Source organism: Pteropus alecto, unplaced genomic scaffold (assembly GCF_000325575.1).
Source record: "Pteropus alecto unplaced genomic scaffold, ASM32557v1 scaffold220, whole genome shotgun sequence".
Lineage (NCBI taxonomy): Eukaryota > Metazoa > Chordata > Mammalia > Chiroptera > Pteropodidae > Pteropus > Pteropus alecto.
The window spans coordinates 2538400-2558565 of record NW_006430043.1 but is presented as its reverse complement, the minus strand read 5'-3'; the positions used below and the strand labels follow the sequence as shown (position 1 = coordinate 2558565).

Genomic DNA, 20166 nt, shown 5'->3' with positions numbered 1-20166 from the left:
TGAAGGCAGCCATCTTGTTCTTGGTGAAATGTTGGGAAATTCTTTTATTCCCTAATTGATTTGGTTTTGGCAGCAGAATTGGGCAGAAGTGGGATGCAGTTATAGCCAACCCTGTAGAACCAGTACCTTGCCTTTAAGGATTATTATGCTGATGGGTTTGCAAAGTTACACCTCTTAAAGAACATCCTTCTAGATCAAGGTCCGTGGACTTCTGTGATCCTAGCTATTATATTTCATACTCAGTTTGAGGAGAGCTTTGTTACCTAGGGCCACGTGCCTAATGGTTGTAGCTGCCAGCTAAATGGCTCTCTGCCTTAAATGTCTAATTATCCTGTTTAGTCTTTGCTTTGTAAATGACCTTAGAGATCATCTAGTGCAGTGATTTTCAGTCTGTGTTTATCAGAGTCCTAGGATTCTGGGGAAATACCTCAGGAAAGGAAGAAATCCATTGGACTGGGCCCCAAACTCTTCTTCCTGCCTCAGCTACGGCAATTCCTGGTTTATCTATTTCACATATGGGGGCTTACACAAAGTCTTGTTTGGAAAAAAAATTAACAGGTCTGCTTCTAAAAGAGAGAGATGGACAGAAAGAGACAGAGAGGAGAAGACAAAAGAAGAGAAAGAAAAAGAAAAGAAGAAAGAGACTGAGAGAAGGAGAAAGGAAGAAGATAAACAGAAGTAAAGAATGAAAGTGGGAAAGGGCAAGAGAGAAAGAAAAAGGAAGGGAAAGAAGAGATGAGAAAGAGGAAGAAAGTGAGAAAACGGGAAAGGAATGGGACTTACATTCCTAACTGAATTGGGAATTATAAACTCATTGACTTATACTTCTTTGGGAACATAAGAGATACATTCCACATGGTGGCTTTGTTGACAATACTGATTCTGCTGTATAGATAATAATAATAATAGCAAATGTTTCTGTAGCACTTACTAAATACTAAGGTGTTCTGAGGCACTATGTATATTAGCTCATTTAATTCTCTCAGCAAATTGAAATCACTTGATCAAGGTCCCATAGTTAGCAAGTGTCTGGGTATTTGCACCCAGGTATGTCTGGCTTCAGAGTCTGTGCTTTTGATTATCAGAGTCTGCTTCTCTGATAATACGTTAATGATACAATGTATAATACAATACCATTTATTGAGGACTTAACCTTGTGCCAGGCACTGTGCCATCTGCTTTACACACATCAACTCATTTAATCCTTAATGAATGAATGAAGATTATAGGACTTATTTAGTTCTATAACTTATGAAGTAAGTGCCATTTCAGAGGAGGCATCTGAGGCATGGAAGAATCAACACCTTGCCTGAGATCATACAACATGTGAGTGTTGAAGCCAGTTGAACTTGAGAGTCAGACTCCAGAGGCTAAGCTTCTAACCACTATGCTATACTCCTAGAATGGATGGATTGAGTTTTGTTTATAACTAGATCATTATTAACAAGGAAGTGACCTGGTACTGATCATGCCTCTTCTCTCCCCTTGAGAGAAGGATAACAGGGAAACACTCAGGAAAGTCGCCACCTTTTTCGTTCTCATGTTAATAACAGTGATAATGCCCCAGCGAGAATTTGTAGCTATCCCCTTTCTTTTCTTATTTTGATTGAGGCCACCTTTGTTCTTTACTCACTACAGAGCTGGAAGAATCTCAGAGAAAGTGCCCACCATGCTGGTATAAATTTGCCAATACTTTCCTCATCTGGGAGTGTCACCCCTACTGGATAAAACTAAAAGAGATTGTGAACTTGATTGTTATGGACCCTTTTGTGGACTTGGCCATCACCATCTGCATTGTTCTAAATACACTATTCATGGCAATGGAGCACCATCCTATGACGCCACAATTTGAACACGTCTTGTCCGTAGGAAATCTGGTAAGATAGAGCACTGTCTCTTGATTTTGTGACCTGAACATATTTCGCCTGTAGATCATCTTTTTCTAATACTGAAAGCTGGAGTTTATTTGAAAAGAAAGTAATAGTTAATTGGAAGACAAATGTCTCCACATATGCTGTGGCCCCAGCCACTTCTGCTCACTGTTGTGATCCCTTGGCTGTTTCCTCTTTCTGCAGAACTTAGAAGACGTCATTTAGGAGCTATTGGCAGAAAACCAACCATGGTGACAGAATGGGAGGCATGGTACAGTGGGTTGGTTTCAGCAACCTGAGCCAAGGACTTTTGGGATTTTTTTTCTTGTTCTGTTTCTCACATTGATTCCTGCATCGCTCCAGCAAATCACTTCCCCTTTCACCTTCAGTGACAACCACCACAAAATAGGGGAGCTCTTTTAGTGCATTAAATGTAACTATAAATTTGCCTGCACTGTCATATTAATTATCTATGTGGGGACTGTCTATGGGAAATTTTTAATTAGAGTCTGTTTTCTATCTTCAGTCCAACTTCTGGGCTGTCATCCAGTTTCCAACATTAGTTGTTCTGTGCCAAATTTATTTTAATTTTAGCTTAAGTCATATATTTAATTTATGATATTATTTAGAAGATAAATACATACTTTTTTAAAAAATAGGTTACACAATGTGTTTTGAAGTCAAGTAGTTGTGATTTGGAGATTATTTGTTTTATTTCGTAAGTACAAAAATCAGGACTTTATTAAATTTTGAGAGATAGCAAAGAATTAGTTGGCAAGAATCCTCTAGGTCATCTGGGCCTCATTATTCCTTGGGAGTTGCACCATAGTCATGTCAGATCTAGTTGTTACCATTTAATTTGAGCATAATCTCTGCCTGATGTTTGGTTTTTTTTTTTTCCTCCCTACCTCTACCCCTTCCCCCTCCACACACACACATACACACACACAGTTTCTACCCTAAGTCCTAATATACTATTAATGTGTTACAACATCATTTTAAGTTCTACTTCTGAAAAATGTGGCAAAAGGGATCCTTTGTCTGGCTAGTCCTTATAGGCTATTGTGTTCCCTGGCACACATCCAAGATGATTCTATAGACTTTCCAATCTTCATGTCTGGGTTAGTGACACTTCAAGCTCACTGCTATGTTGTAAACCTTCTTGAGCAACCTAATGAAATACCGAGTCTTGAGATAGGACACTCCCACTATTCAGGAGATCTGCTAACTCTGAAAGGTACCTAAGGGTGGGCTTACTGTGTGTCTGGCTGACCCATGGGTTTGGTAGTCAAGTAACAATTTGAACCAGTCAACAATATCGTGTAGATATAAGCTTCATTTTTATTAGCCATGGGTTAAATAATGAGAAATATGACGATCAGTTTTGTTTTTGATGGTGGTGGTGGTATGTTTTCCCTGAAGCATTTTCTTTTTCTCAAAGTCTTTACTGTCTATTACTTGTTTTTTACAGCATTAGTTCTTAATTTCTAAGCAATTTTGAACGGCCTTTTCACTTACTACCAGCAGAATTACCCTCAGGCCAGGCCAGCAAATAATGTTATTTTTCCTTTCTTAAAAATCTACAGAGATATACGGTCACGCCTGAATTAGAGTTGTGAGCATTCAAAAGACTTTGCTCAGAACCATCAGTGAAGGGAGAGGAGAGGTCAGCAGCTAATGTTCAGGGACTTTGTGAGACAACCCAACCAGGACCAAGTTCTAAAATGAGAAAGCACTCCGTGGGCGGTTTTCAAGGGGAAAGTAAACGTACAATTAGCAACAGGGGTGGAAAGTAATGAATGGTGCAGGATACTTCGGATTGGATGTAAGAGCGAAGGGAAAGAATTGAAGAACGGTGCCTAGATTTAGGGGATTAGTAACTGAGGGGGAAATGGGGATGACTGAGGAAAGAACAGGTTTGAAATTTAAAATCAAGAGTTCTGTTTTGGACGTATTCAAGATAAGATGTCTGTTCAGTGGGCAAAGATGCCAAATAAGGCAGTTGGATATGTGCTGGACCTCAGGAAACCTAAGATCATAAGTGTTTTTTGAGCACTCACAAAAGCTCAAAGATAGACTCTTCTGTCAGTCAACACAAGTGTTGGGTTGGGCAGAAAGAACACAGAAGTCAGAAGATTTGGGTTTTGGTTCCTATTTGATATAGTTTAACCCTAAATAAGCCATTGATTTCTGTCCAGAAATGTCTTAGATCTATAAAATGAGGATAACACCATGCCATCGGTGGTTGGGAGGATAAAATGAGAACCTATACAGAAGTTTTTGGAATAGTGAAAAGTACTCTATAAATTTTAGGAACTGTATTACTGTAATTCAGTATGAGAATTTTCAAAGACTTGGAGATTTGGATAGTCTTTGCTAGAATCTGAGAAAAAGAAGATAGAAAAAGTGAGATTTGACTACCTTGTGAGTACAACCTTGTCCTATGGTTGGAATGTGAGTCTTTTCCTATAGCCAGGACAATGATTAAGTTGTTTTTGTAGCCGCACAAGTAGATGTTTCTGAGGTAGGATGAGAACAGTCTTCGGTAAATCGATGGTCTCTGCCTCTTCTGCCCTCCTCACAAGATATCCCAAGATAATTTTAGGAAAAATCTAATATTAGGAGGAAGCTTAAAGATAATTCAATCTAACCACCATGTTTTATAGAGGAAGTTGAAGCCCAGGGAAGCTATGTGACTTATACAATAACACTTTTGTATTATTTAGTCATAATTCTTTTCTTGCCTTTTTTGCAAGATGTTGAACACAGCAGTGGGTTTATAAGGTGATTTTTTTTTTTAAATAATCCCAATCTTACCAAGAAGTTTTAAATACAGTATAAAAAACTTTTTTTTGGAGAGGGGGGAAGAAGTTGCCAACACAGCCTATTGCCCCCCGAACACTTTAGTGTATGTGTTTTCTGAACAAGTGCATTCTCCCACGGAACCTTGATATAACTGTCAAAGTCAGGAAATTAACATGGATACATTGCAGCCACATAATTCTCAGGCTTCTTCATGTTTTGCCAGTAATCCCGGTAATGTCCTTTATAACAAAAGGATTCAGTCCGAGTTACCCATTGCATATATTTGTACTCACTGCTTTTATTTGTCATAGCTCTTTAATCTTCTTCAGCCTGCGGGAGTTCCTTAGTCTTTCTTTGACTCATGATCTTGATACTTTTAAAGACTAAAGGCTAGTTATTTTGCAGAAATCCCTCAGTTTGGGTTTGTCTGATGCTTCCTCATGATTAGAATCAAGTTATACATTTGGCAGGAACATCACACAAGTGAGGCTATCATCTTCTCATTGCATCTACCAGGTGGCACACAATTTCCATTTGTCCCATTACTGGTAATATTGATTACTTGATTAAGGAGGTGTCTGCAAGGCTTCTCCCCTATAAAGTTACTCTTTTTTTTTTCCTTTTATAATTGATATTTGTGAGGAAGGCCCTTTAAAAGCTTTCTGAATTTCCTTTTCTTCATTAAACTTTTGATTCATTCCTTTATTTACTTATATCAGAATGGATGCATGGTTTTCAGTTTTATCCAATGGGTTACAATCCATTGTTGTCATTTACGTCAATGTTTAAACCATTCTAGTTTGGACCAGCGAAAGTCCCTTCTGGCTGGCTTCTCTGTCTTTTCATCATATCCTCATTACTTCCTTGTTTTCTGGTATCACAAGATATCCCAAGATAATTTTAGATTTTTTCTGCCTCAGGCCTGGAATTACCCATTTCTCAAACAGCCCTGGTTGTCTTAATGAAAAATGATATTTATTTTTTATTAAATTTATTTATTTATTTTTTTATGGTGACATTGGTTAACGAAATCCAATAAGTTTCAGCTGTGCACTTTATCAGTAGTAAGGTTCATATATATTTACACTGTGTGTTCACTTCCCAAAAAATATTTAGAAGTGAGGTTCTGTCAGAGCAATGTACACACCTAGGCCCTCTCAGTACAGGGCTGGCTGTTTATATGAAGCTACCTATATCTACTGAAAACCATGAGTTCATGCTGTCACTTCCAATTCTATTCCAGCACTACAGGATTCTTCTAGTTTTCTCCTTTCTTTATTTGTCACTCCTTTTCCAACAAAAAGGAACCTGGTTGCCACTATCTTTAGTATGTTTACTTATTTGATCAAAGAGCCGCTGTTATCTCTTACAATGTGGGTGTCCTCCACACCCTGTTCAAGCTCTGACTCCCCATGCTGGGCCCCCCAGCGTCCACACCAGTGTCCTCCAGGTGAACCCCTTCCTTCCACTTCTCAGGCTTTGACACCCGAGGCCAAGCCACCCCACACATCCCTGTTCCCCTTACTCCTCTTGGACTCGAACACCTCACAATGGGCCTTCCACCTACATGGACCCCTCCTCACCCCACACCAGGCTTCTCCTACATCGAAGCTCTCTCCATCCTGCTTAGACTCTGACAACTCATACTGGACTGTCTCCGAAAGTAGATACCCCTCTTTGGCCTGCACGGGCTCTAACAGCCCACACTGGGCTGCTTCCCTGTGCAGATGTCCTGCATCGGCTCCTGCACCTAGCCCCAGGCCTCCCTGTGTGTGAATGCCCACCAAGGGCTTTAGGACTGAATCGTTTGGGAGTTGGGGATATGGAAAGAAGGGCCAAGGCTCAACCTGACATGTAAGTTTAATTTCTGAGATTCCAAGCAAAAAAAGAGGAAAAACAAAGTTATTTTCCTTCTTCACCAAGTACACATGAATGTTATCATTTCTTAACTACAGCTTAACTAGATTTTCAACCAAAAAGAATTCTTTTTATATTTTAATTTTTCTTTCATCTGTATCCTTGTAGCCCCTTATGTATACCTCTTTTCTAAATATTTATCACATAATATTTTCAGTTTTGTTTCTCTTCCTGGTTGGGTAATCAACCATTTCAGTTTGCACAGATCTGAGGTGGCTCCTAGGATATGGAACTTTCCATTTTAAAAGTGGGACACTTCGAGGCAAACCAGTACAATCTGATCACCCTAACTAGAGACCCAGCATGCAGGACCTTCGGTGTTAAGACCAGGAAAGTCTCAGGCAAACCAGAATGAGTTGGTCACCCTGCCTTCTGGTGACTGAGTTCTTAAGAAGCTATTATTTTTTATGGTCATATATAGCTTTTTTCGTATCTCCATTGTGGTACACATAGGGCTTTTATCATATCGAATTTCATTAACTTGGGGGCAAGATCCACTATGGAGCAGGAGCTGATTAGCACCTTTTGAGAGTAGACAAGAACATGCAAACCTTAATCACTCTCAAATGAGCCTAAAGTTTATCCACAGATGCACTTATGGCAGAAGGATGTATGCCACTTCTCCCTGACCCTTTCCAAACCCCAGAGTGACCCCCAGAAGAAATATCCCAACCTTGGAAATTGTAAGCCTTACTTAATGACTTGTCATTACAAGTTCTCAGGCTTGTGCCCAGGGGCTTGTTCAAATTAGAAATATATGTCAACTGTGAATTCAGAACATTCTTTTAGAACTGCAGTTCTCAATCTTTTTTTGGTCTTAGGACCCCTTTAAACTCTTAGAAGAGCTAAAGAGCTTTTGTTTATGAGAGTATGTCTATCGATAGCTATTGATAGTTATATCTATTGATATTTACTTTAATTGAAACTTAAATCAAGAAAAGTCTTAAATATTTACTTATTTAAAAAGCACAGCAATATACTAATTACACATTTACATAAATAATATTTTATGGGGAAAACTTTTCTAAGAAAAATGGCATTGTGTGACATTTTCACAAATCTCTTTCATGGTTTAATAAAAGATAACTAGATTCTATTATCTGCTTCTATATTCAATCCATTGTGATACAGTGTTTTGGCTGAAGCATGGAAAGAAAACCTGGCCTCACAGATATGTAGTTGGAAAAGGGAGGACCTCGTGACATTTGAAAGGGTCTTATGGACCCCGGGGATCCTCAAATACACTTTGAAAACTGCTGCATTAGAACATAAGTTTCTAGGTGAATATTTGATAACATTCACAAGAGCAGCATTTATGTACAGTTGTTGATACACTGCTTATGATTCTTTTTTCTTCTCAAAGCATATCCCAGTGCAAATAAGAGTGGTATCATAGGGAAAACCATAAGTCTACTCTTCTCCATTTTTAAAAAAGTTATTTCTTCATACAACCAATAGTTACAAACTTATCTTCACCCAAACCCCACATGATGGCAGCACACTGCGTGTTGAAACAACATGGTTGCTTACCTCTGTTGCAGGCATTCCTACCAGGTGACTAGGGGCCATTCATCTCATTGAAAGGCAGCAACACGTAACTATGCCATTGTTGATTTTCTTTGGTACCAGAATACCTACAATGTAAATATTCAATAGTTAGTCAGCCAGTGCTTAGTACTGAGCATTTTCCGTGTGTTCACCAGGAACCAATGGGACAGCAAATTCAGTTTCTACTTGATGTGCATTAAGCAGGCTAACATTTCTATGTAGAGAAACCTTTGATGGGTGTGCACTAAGGGCAAAATGTACGATTAGCTGCCCCTACTTTCCTTGATCTCACGTAGCAGGATGTTTTATCTGTGGATGCTTAGCTTGCGCCATGAACTTTGATTTTGCTTAACTGGATCTCTTCAGTGAATATTTTGTTTCTATTTTAGAATAATTCATCTTCAACTTAGAACAATGAGGAACCACAGAAAAGTATATGGACACCAAAAACTTCTAGCCCACTTATCCATTTTGATGTATTTCTCTCAAATCCTTCTGTTTTGTTATTTCTATACATTAATTTAGTATATTTCCAAACAGCATCTGTAATCTAAATACTTTTCACTATTCTTAATTCTTTCCTTAGACCATATCTTCAGAGGCTTCCTTAAACTACTTGATGTGTAAATTTGGTAACTAGGTGGTTACAAGTACTAATTTGAGTTTTAAATCTATTGCGTATAAAGTTCGCTCTTCTAAAAACATAATATTCAGTAAGAGTCTGATGTTATGTGGTTAGCTTAAAATGAGGTAATTGGTCTTGTCTGGTGTTCATGGGATTTTACTTTCCCATTGCTCATTATATTACTAAGCCTGCAGGATACAGAAGGCATTAGGAAACAGAAGGTGCTCTGTCAGGCAGAAAAGTGGGAGACAGGTAATGGAGGGAAGAGTCATTCTTATACTATATAAGCTCCAGATTGAAAACAATTATTACTTCATTGATTATCATATTGAAAAAAATCAAAAGAAAGCACCAAAGTCTCCAACAATAGGAAATTTCTCTGAGGATATGTTTGCCCAATGGAATTTTATACAAGCAGTAAAAGTGATAATTAGAAAGATCATGTAGCAACATGGGTAAAGTCGTAAGTGAAAAATAAGACCCAAGACTATGTATTCTGTGACTTTACAACTTTGTCAAAATGTATATGCATTTGAAAAAAACAGGGAGTATATAAAAATGATAGTTCTATGCAAGGTGGTGAGACTATGGAGATTTTTTTCCTGTATTTTGCATGTTTTTAATCATGCAATGTTCTTTTGCTTTAATGATTTAAAATAAGTTTGTTTAAGTTTAATAAGAGATATATCAAATCAAGATAATGCTATATTTTTCTAATATAGTTATAACACAAATGATTTTTTTTAGGCAAACATCCCAAGCACACACATTCAAATGACTACTGACCCTTTAAGAGTCACCTGTGTGGTATTCCCATTACGTAGAATAATTTTTTAACTGTACTCTTGGACAGTGTGATTTGAGTGGTTCTGGCAACAAAGTTGGGATCATAAGACTTTTTTGCATCATGTAGAGTGATTATGGGACATCTAGGTACTGATGTCCTCAAATGCAGAAAATAAACAAGGCTGGCTCTTAAGGCTTCTTGGACATGTTGTATTCAAAGATAATAATAAAGGCATCCTTCTTCTATTATTTCTTTTTCTTAACCCCTGCATTCCCCTATTTAGGTTTTCACTGGAATTTTCACAGCAGAAATGTTCCTGAAGCTCATAGCCATGGATCCCTACTATTATTTCCAAGAAGGTTGGAACATTTTCGACGGATTTATTGTCTCCCTCAGTTTAATGGAGCTGAGTCTTGCAAATGTGGAGGGGCTTTCAGTGCTGCGATCTTTCCGATTGGTATTTAATATTTCTCCAATTTCTTTTTACATTCCTATCTTTCAGCTACTAGAAACAGTTCTGAATAAGTTAATTTGGTGATTTTAAAAAATCCTTAGCTATATTTTACTCCCAATTCCAGTTTTCTATTTATTGGCTTAGCTACTAAATTCTTGAAAACTTTCCTGCTAAATACCTAATGTAGAAGTTTTAAAAAATCAATCAACAGACAGACATCAGTTTTAGGAAGTTCCTCAGAAAATAATGTTAATCTAAAAGATGAAAAAGGATTCCCAAGGACTATTTTGAGATCTGATTTGGATTTGCTAGTAAACCTATTTCTTTATCTGAACATCTCCTTGAAATGGCAAGAATTTCTCTTTATTCAAAGATGGCTCTCCTCGTTTCTTCTATTGTGGTGACCCTTCCAGAAAATGAGAATAAGATCATCTTTTCTTTTAAATTATATTGAAACTAGTTGTTGAACATTGGTTTAGTTTTCTATATCATTAGTTAAGAAGGATTTTTTTAATTAACATATTTGAAGTCGTTAATCTGTAAATTATTTAAATGACTGAAAGAATAGTTAATGATATCCTCACAACTGCTTCCCATAAACATAGGCATAAGTGATGTGCTGATTAAGTCCTTTGAGAAGCTGAATGACCTTGGGGATATCCCAGACAAAGTATCAGAACCGGCTTAGGCATTTCTCTCCCTTTTGGGAAAGTACTTATGCACTTACAACTGAAAGAAGTTAAGGTTTTTTCATGGGGATATTCAACATATCTAAGAAAAAGAATTGGAATAGAGTAAAACTATTTGTAAAATAGAGATCTCATTCAGTCCAAGTCACAAATTTAACATCTATCAAGTTTCTAGAACCTCTGCTTACCAATCTTTGGTTAGAATCCAGCCCACAACAGTAGACATCAAGAACAGTTCTTATTATTTAGAAAATGAGCGGAAGGATTAAGAGGTAGAAGCCTTAGCACTAATATTCTTAATAAATTAAAAGCCAGTCAGAGAAAAAATATGAGTGAGTCAGATATACACACAGAACAACACTTGGTAAATCTTGAGCTCTCAAGTTTTCCAAAAGAAAAAAAATGTTCAAATCAGTGCTGTTGCTTTCACCAGAATTCCTATTAACATTATCTGTTAGTTAACTTATGACATCTGATGATAATCTCATTATTATTTTATTCATGGGCTTTATGCATTATTATTCTGAGTCTCTTAGCCAAGATCTTGTAATTGTTCATATGAATGAATGTAAAATATAGAAATTTCATAATTGACAGATACTAAAAGTTCTGTCCTCTGAATTAATATCAATATAGTCTCTTTTCATAAGATGTTTGACATATGTAGAACTGCCCCTTTACTGGGAGTTGAGTTATTCCAAGCATATCACAAAGTTTCATATCAGCCATTGATTATTTATTGGCAAGCAAAAAGAGAGATCTTTAATATTTTTAAATGCTTTTTTTAAAGAGACAGGTGATTCATTGTCACTGTCCTTATCACACTGATATTTTGGTTCACTATAAATTATATTTTCCTTAATATATCCCTTGAGAAGTTCAGGGAAAATCAATAGGAAAAGGATATGTTCATGCATGGCTTTTTTTTTTTTTTTTTTAAGTAGATTGACCCAGAGACTGCTACAGGGATTAGAGGCAGTATTCATAATTCTTAGTTCTTAATTTTTCTCTTACTGTGAAATTAATCGGTTTTCCCTTATTCGTACCTCAGTTTCTTTCATTTTGGCCTAAGACCATTAGAAAGTCCTAGGAATTTCCCAATGGTGCTCAATAAATTTAAACTGATCTTACTAATTATATCTGTTTTTATTTTAGCCATATGGTAACAAAATGGATGGGGTATCATTTGGGTTTTGTTTGCTTTTTTCCACCTTAGCTCCGAGTCTTCAAATTAGCCAAATCCTGGCCCACGCTGAACATGCTGATCAAGATTATTGGAAATTCAGTGGGTGCCCTGGGCAACCTGACCCTGGTGCTGGCCATTATTGTCTTCATCTTCGCCGTGGTGGGGATGCAGCTCTTTGGAAAGAGCTACAAAGAGTGTGTCTGCAAGATCAACCAGAACTGTGAACTCCCTCGCTGGCACATGCATGACTTTTTTCATTCCTTCCTCATTGTCTTTCGAGTGTTGTGCGGGGAGTGGATCGAGACCATGTGGGACTGCATGGAGGTGGCAGGCCAGGCCATGTGCCTCATTGTCTTCATGATGGTCATGGTTATTGGCAACTTGGTGGTTAGTACTAATTTGTAGATCTTTTTGTTCTTTGCTCTGAACATCCTACCCTCAGCGTAGAAGCCCAGTCTGCTTAGTCTTTCTGCTACCTTGCATGTCTGTGTTGGTTTTAATTCTTTCTTGGCCCAAGAACCCTAAGGTACAAATGAAGGAAAGGAGACTGCTATTTACAGAGGCCTGCAGAGTCATAAGCCCCACAACCTGCAAACACTTTTTCGTAGTTATGGAAACAAATTCAGCAAAGTTAAGTGACTTTCTTAAAGTCACACCACTGGTAAATGTCAGGGCTTGTATTAGATCCTACACTTCAAACTTTATGCTCTTTCTACAGAAATTCCCTTCATCTATAACAGATTTTTTCAACTTTGACACTATTGACATTTGGAGCTAGATAATTCTTTGTTGTGGGACTGTCCTGTGCACTATAGAATATTAAGCAGCTTCCCTGGCCACTGCTCTTCACTGGTCAGTAGTGATCCTCACCCTAAGTTGTGATAACTGAAGATGATTTCAGACATTGCCAACTGTCTCCTAGGGGGCAAAATTGCCCTCTATTAAGAACCACTGACCGAAACTATTTTAGGGTTTTATTTAATTCATATAAATGACAAATCACTTTCTTGCTTTACTCTGATCTGTCCTCCTGTTGTTTTCTGCCTCTGTATATAGGACATTCACCAACAAAGATTTTACATCTTGTTTCTCAGTGTAATCTGAAAACTAACAGCAACGAGATAACTTGAGATTGTATTAGAAATGCAGAATCTTAGGCCCTACCCAGAGCTACTAAATCAGAATCTGCATATTTGAACAAGACCTCCAGATGATTGACATGCACCTTAAGTGCATGAGAAGTACCAATCTTTCAGATCAGGCCAGATCCCACTTGCAAGTGTAGAGGAAGGTGGGCTGGAAGAAGGCAAACTCAGATGATCCCTTGTAAGCTCATCCAGATAAGTTCTTTTTTCTTTTTCTGCCGTAGAGAAGCACACCAGTAGAGGATTCCTACTTAACCAGCCTCTGAACCAGCTATGTCCACCCTCTTCTTTCATTTGACCTATAAAAATAGACACTGTGATTTTTTTTTTTTTTTAATCTCCATTCCCAGCCACCTATCCCGTGGTCCTAATCTCTCTAGTCTTTCCACTTCAGTGAATACAACTATCGCCTACTGGTACATAGTAGGATCAACATTTACCAGCCCTGACTCGCCACCCTTTCTCTAGTCTCCTATTCTCAGTTATCTCAAGGACATCTCCCCATGACTGTCTACAGATACCTGAGCACATGGCAAAGTCACCTATTATTTCTGCTTCTGACGACACCTTTCCAGGTTCCCCCTTGCTCAGTCCTTCTGCTCATCTAGTCTCTAGGAATCTGTAACTGTAAGTCTCTTCTGACTGTTTTCTCTCCACTCCCGGTAAATATCTGATGTCTTTCATACATCTTTCTTCATAGTTTTTCTAAGATCTGCCCCTTCCTTTCCATTTCTGTAACTCATCCAGCATTTCTAAAAATGTGGTCTAAAGACCACCCGCATCACAGTCACCCAAGTTTCACTCATTAAAAAAAGCCACATCCCAGGCCCCACACCAGATCTACTGAATCAGAATCTCTCAGGTGAGGCCAAGGAAATATGTATTTTTAATAAGGAGATTCTTATGCATGCTAAGGTTTGAGATTGCTATAGCCTAATCCATACCCTTAACTCATGCAAGTAGTTGCTTCCTAACTCCTAGTCTCCCCTTCTGTATATAGCTAGTAGGAATGGCTTTCTCAAATCCTATAATTATATGTGACTCCTTAACTCAAGAACCGATAGTAGATCCAATTAAATAAAATTCAAATCCCTCAGCCTGGCCTTCAAAGCCCTCTCCAGTTCAACCCCATTTTACCAACATTTTTTTTTTATTCTACAAATGACCTAGATAATCCAAATATATAGTGCATTTATTGTTTCCATCCCTCCCACTCTGCACATACTATTATCTCCACCTAAAATATATGCCTTACTCTTCTTCAGAAGTGTGACAAAGTAAGGGCCAAGTGTAAATCAAGAAGTGAACACCTCTCCCACTTTTCAAAAGTAAGTCTTAATAAAGATAAATTCATCTTAATGCCCAATGTGGTAAAATAGGAAATTAAAACAGAAAGAGAAAGAGAGAAAGAAAGCTTGTATCTGATAGCTTGACACTTAGATATACAACAAAACACAAAAGTCACCATCACTGTCTTGCTAAATCTATTTTATTTTGATAAATGTTAGGAAAACAAAGAAAATTAGTTTTTACGATAAATGACATGAAATGTATTTCACTTCTACCTTCTTGATTCGTTTTATGGAAGTAGGTTTTCCTAGCCTCATTTTTTTCTAACATGGGTCCTTTAAGGCATCTACTGCTCATGAACACATGGCACATATGCACTCTTTAATTCTCCCTAGTAATCCATAGACACCTCTTTGGTTTTATTTTGGAGGGATTTTCTTCCAAAATGGATATAAGTTTTGCTTTTACTGACTATTAAAAGGTAATATATTTTGGAATGTGTATGTGTGTGTGTGTGTATAATGTAAAACTATAAAAGAACCGAGAAAAGAAGTGCTAAGCTTCTTGCATTACAACCAACAATCAAACAAAATGCTCACTAGTATCATGAGCATTTAAAACACCATGTGGGCCAAACAAAATACATAAGTCTGTGGGCTTCTAGTTTCCTAGTTTAGTAGATAGTTTATCGAATACCATTCTACATTCACTCTTCTTTTTTCTGATGCTACTGGTACAGGTGCTGAACCTGTTTCTGGCCTTGCTACTGAGCTCCTTCAGTGCAGACAATCTGGCAGCCACTGACGATGATGGAGAAATGAACAACCTACAGATCTCAGTAATCCGTATCAAGAAGGGTGTGGCTTGGACCAAAGTGAAAGTGCATGCCTTCATGCAGGCCCACTTCAAGCAGCGTGAGGCTGATGAAGTGAAACCTCTGGACGAGCTGTATGAAAAGAAGGCCAATTGTATCGCCAACCATACAGGTGCAGACATCCACCGGAATGGTGATTTCCAGAAGAATGGCAATGGCACCACCAGTGGCATTGGCAGCAGCGTGGAGAAGTACATCATTGATGAGGACCACATGTCCTTCATCAACAATCCCAACTTAACCGTGCGGGTGCCCATTGCTGTAGGCGAGTCAGATTTTGAGAACGTCAACACAGAGGATGTTAGCAGCGAATCGGATCCCGAAGGCAGCAAAGATGTAAGGTCCCAGACTAGAAACCAACCTTGATCCTGTGTGAGAACAAACAGGGCCGTGTCAGCTCCGGGCATTGGTTTAGCAATGGGCTTGGTAGAGAAATTCTGGAATAGCCAACTCACACCCCACCCCTTGTTGTCATTCCCAAGTTATTCCTGGATCTGTCTCCATCACTTCTAGATCATCTAGGTCAGAGGCTGGAGTAAACCCTCAAGTACTTCCTTGCCATTAGTCTATCTGAGCCGCATCCCTGAGACCAACCTATAGCCACATTCTGTTTAGAGTGGAGCACTGTCATCAGCGAGTGGATTTTCATGTTATACCCCATCCTGATAGAAGTTTCCAAGGCCCTGTAGTAATTGTTTGCCCATCATAGCTGGATGATAAGTTTTTAATAAGAATTTTAGAGAAGAATTACAGCTGGTACATCATTCACACCAGAGGTAGTCAGCGTAGAGTGGAAATGTTGCTACACAGCTGCTTGACCTCCCTTGTCCTTGCATGTCTAGAAACTGGATGATACCAGTTCCTCTGAAGGAAGCACTATCGATATCAAACCAGAAGTGGAAGAAGTCCCTGTGGAGCAGCCTGAGGAATACTTGGATCCAGACGCTTGCTTCACAGAAGGTGAGAAGGGGCACGTGGCACTTCCACTGCGCACAGATTTCTGCCAGGGGTAGTGGCTGGATGAGAGGGCGAGGGCTCAGTGGCTATCTTCAAGAACTCTGTTCCCCACCTCATCATTTTGAGGGCAATTGATATTGTTTTCCCTGTCCAAACTATTCTCAAACTTTTCTTTGTCTACTTTCTCTTGGCATCAGCCCAGAAACTTCCATTAGAAAGGCCTATTCTGTCATGGCTGTGTCTGTCTCCCAACTACCCTTTTCTTCTCCCCTGCTGCTTCTTTATAGGACATCTTCCCAACTCCAGAGGGCCCTGGTAGCCTGCAGCATAGCCTCAGCCCTGCCACTCTCTCCATTTCTGTATCAGACATTCTGATTCAGCCAGCGTACTCTCGGCTGAGTGGTGGGGCAGCACCTGGTGGGGCCTGGGAGATGGAGGAGAGGACAGGGCTGGGTGGAGCACACTCCCACGATCTGACCTGCCTCTCCCGCTGGTGCCAGGTTGTGTCCAGCGATTCAAGTGCTGCCAGGTCAACATTGAAGAAGGGCTAGGCAAGTCTTGGTGGATCCTGCGGAAAACCTGCTTCCTCATTGTGGAGCACAATTGGTTTGAGACCTTCATCATCTTCATGATTCTGCTCAGCAGTGGCGCCCTGGTGAGGTCCAGGGGAGAATATGCTGGGGAAGGGTTTATAGGAACTAGTGGGAAAGACTGGATGGAGCCCAAGACAAATTTCTCTGAGAACATAGATTGGCTGTGGACCCAAGGATAATGGTCTGTTGTGCTTTGGGCTGGTGTTTTGATCCTTTGGAATTAGAATCCACACTTGTTCACAATCTGATCTTCTTCAGACTCATCATGATCCCTCTCAAGCCTAAAACCTTTTCATCAGGATAAGAATACAAATTATTAAATATCTTCACTGCTTGGTTTGCCCCATTCTAAGCAACTTCCTAAAATGAACTTCCCTTTCTCGCCTAGTACCCCAAATCTCTTGCTCTTTACCTTTCAGTTACCCAAGGTATGGGGGAGGTGGTGTCCCTCCACCCACTTCCCCCTCACACTCTACTGGATTTGGAGGACCTGTGACGTTAGTGAATATTTAGAGTCAGATCTGTGGTGCACGGATTATTTATAGTCACGTGGTTGTAAGTGCTCATCAGTCTAGTCCGCAAAGCTGACAGAGCACTGAACACACAGGCTCCTCCCCTGCTACAACTGATAATCTTGGTCTTCGCTTTCACTGTTAGCTAGCTGGATTGTAACTGAGGACAGTGTCTGGGGAAGGGAGCTATTTCCTAGTTGACTAGATTTGAGGACAGCAAGGACTAGAGATACTATATATATATATATATTTTTTTTTTTCATTAAAGGAAAAGTGAAGAATGCAGAATTTTGAAATGTTTTTTAAAAAGGTGTAGAATCAAAGCTTAATTTGGAATCAAAAAATAAAAATAAAAAACAAGGGAGAAACCCCAAATTCAGTGGTCGAGATCCTGTCAGTGACTTGAGAAGTGTTGCTGACCTGTGAGGTAGGAGTCTACAAGAAGCTGAGACAGGCAGTAATGTGTGGTAGAGAAGAGCACAAAGATGCAGAAGACCAGGTTTATACAAGAAAGTGTCAGCACTAAAGCAGGAGGCAAAAAAGAAAAGGCGGCTTGATGTCCTTGGTCTGAGTGGAGGGGAGCCACTGTCCTGTCCACCTCTGGGCCATTTATTGCATTATCAGGCATTCACTTAATGCTTCCTAAAGCACTGTGGAGGCACCAGGATGAGAACCTAGTCTCTGCCCTTGAGAAAATGGAGGGTCAGACTAAGACCAGTGATTATTATTGTCATCATCCTTATTCTTCAAATCTAGTAAACAGAAACCTAATGTAACGGTGAACATGCCTCATCCTTTTATTCGTTTCTTTCCCATCTGCACACACAAAGAGCAGTAGTGAAATAAATGGTTTGAACTTTCTTTACTACTCACCTTTGACAATTTTTATTTATCATAATTGAATAAAACAGGATACTTAACTCAGTACAGTTATAGGCATGAGACTTGAGACTAACAAAGTGAAACCACAGCTAAAATGTCTAAGAAAAGACTAGAATGTAGTTGTGATGAGACCTCAGAGGGAGGAGATTAGAGCTTCCAGGGACGTGAAGATCAGTCTTAGGCATCTCACATATGTTGGGTTATAGAATATATTTCCACAAGTGGAGTTAAGGAGACTTTTTTCTACCTCCATTTTTTTTAATACCTTAGGAATTCTGTCCTTTTAGCACCACACGTGTACAGTCCACCCCTCTGCACATGGGAATGCTCATTCCTTTGTATCAGGAATTGTCTCATTCGGGAATTCCACAGAAGGAAAGTAGTATGAAGATTTTTTTCACCTGAGTGTCTCCCAGCCCTGTGACCCTCCATCTGTATCTGTGATGTTGGGGGCTGAAAGGAGAAAAAGATTTTATTGTATAAACATATACAGTGTTGACAAGGAAGTGAAGAAATAGGAACCCTTGTATATTGCCGGTGAGAAAGTAAGATGGAGCAACCACTTTGGAAAACAGTTTGGCAGTTTCTGAAAAAATTAATCATAGAGTTACCACGGTCCAGCAATTTCACTTAGGCTAAGTTAAAGAAGCCAGTCACAAAGCACCAGATATCGTGTGATTTCATTTATATGAAATGTCCAGAATAGGCAAATCTATAGAAATAGAAAGCAGATTAGTGGTTGCCTAAGACTAAGGAAAGATAGACTAGAGGGTGACAGCTAAAGGATGTGGGCTTTCTTTGGAGGTAATGAAAATACAGTAAAATTGATTGTGGCAGTGGAGGTACAATTCTGTACTAAAAACTGTCAATTTGTACACTTTAAATAGCTGAATTGTATGGTATATCTCAATAAAACTGCTTTTTTCAAAAAGCCATTTATAGCAGGGGAGTAAAGTGAAAGACACAGGAAGCTGATGATAGGCCAACCACAGGTGGGAGGAGCAGCCCAGGATGGCAGTACTTCCGATGTTGCTTGTCTACCTTTAGGCACTATAGGCAGCTGCCGCCTCTCTTTCAGGCCTTCGAGGACATCTACGTTGAGCAGAGGAAGACCATTCGTACCATCCTGGAATACGCTGACAAAGTCTTCACCTATATCTTCATCCTGGAGATGTTGCTCAAGTGGACAGCCTATGGCTTCGTCAAGTTCTTCACCAATGCCTGGTGCTGGCTGGACTTCCTCATTGTGGCTGTACGTGTCCTGCTTTCTACTTCCCACCCTCTCTAGCAGAAAAACAAAAACAGGGATTTTTCTTCTTCTAATGGCTGGAATGTAAGACAAGATTTAGATGTAGGTCTGAGTAAAGTTCCTTTCAGAGCAGTCAGAGCTTAACTTTGGGAAGGGGGCTCTAAAGTCCTTGCATTTGCTCCAGGGAGTAACCAACCAGCTCTTTACCATGGTGGTTTGGCTTACAAGATGCAGAGATAAGGAATGGGAAGTCGACTCATTGGTGTCAAAGCCCCTTGTTAATCAGGCTGGGAACAGGAAGGTTCTTGTCCCAACCAGCGGGATATCTTCCTTTCTGCTGCCGTGAGAGGAGTGAGAGAATGAAGTGGGTGCTGCTGGGATTCAGGTGGTGGGGGGATCTAGTAGACTCTCCTGCTGACTGTTCCCATGGACGTGTCCATCCAACCCAAAATCAGTCTTCATATTAGACTGATCTGAACAAGTCAGTCTATCAGGGAGAAGGGGAGCTCACACCAATATAAAGCCTCCTCTTCCTACACATTGCCATTTCCACAGTGATGATCAAACTTAAGAAAGTTCTTTCTTCCCTCAGGTTCCAAGATCATCTCCAAGGCTTGGTGGCCATTACATACTGTCTTATTTTTCAGGGTGGAAGCTGCATCATCTAACTTTCTTACCCCACCAGCATTTGTTCCTTGTTGGCTTTTCTAACCGTGACGATTGTCTCTTATTTCGTGTAATAACTAAAACTTTTTTCTTCCAGCCAAATCAGCATTTGAGTA

The 20166-nt window shown here is 39.4% G+C and overlaps 1 protein-coding gene across 1 annotated transcript in view; it reads left to right on the top strand.

Moving 5' to 3' along the window:
• The window catches only part of SCN8A (sodium voltage-gated channel alpha subunit 8), a 169519-nt gene that overhangs the window by 122555 nt on the left and 26798 nt on the right, over positions 1–20166 (top strand). Inside the window, exons 14-20 of the mRNA XM_025045432.1 lie at positions 1639–1877; positions 9837–10010; positions 11913–12269; positions 15057–15527; positions 16034–16151; positions 16649–16803; positions 19214–19387. Coding sequence (XP_024901200.1) covers positions 1639–1877; positions 9837–10010; positions 11913–12269; positions 15057–15527; positions 16034–16151; positions 16649–16803; positions 19214–19387 — 1688 coding nt within the window. The remainder of the gene's footprint in view (positions 1–1638; positions 1878–9836; positions 10011–11912; positions 12270–15056; positions 15528–16033; positions 16152–16648; positions 16804–19213; positions 19388–20166) is intronic.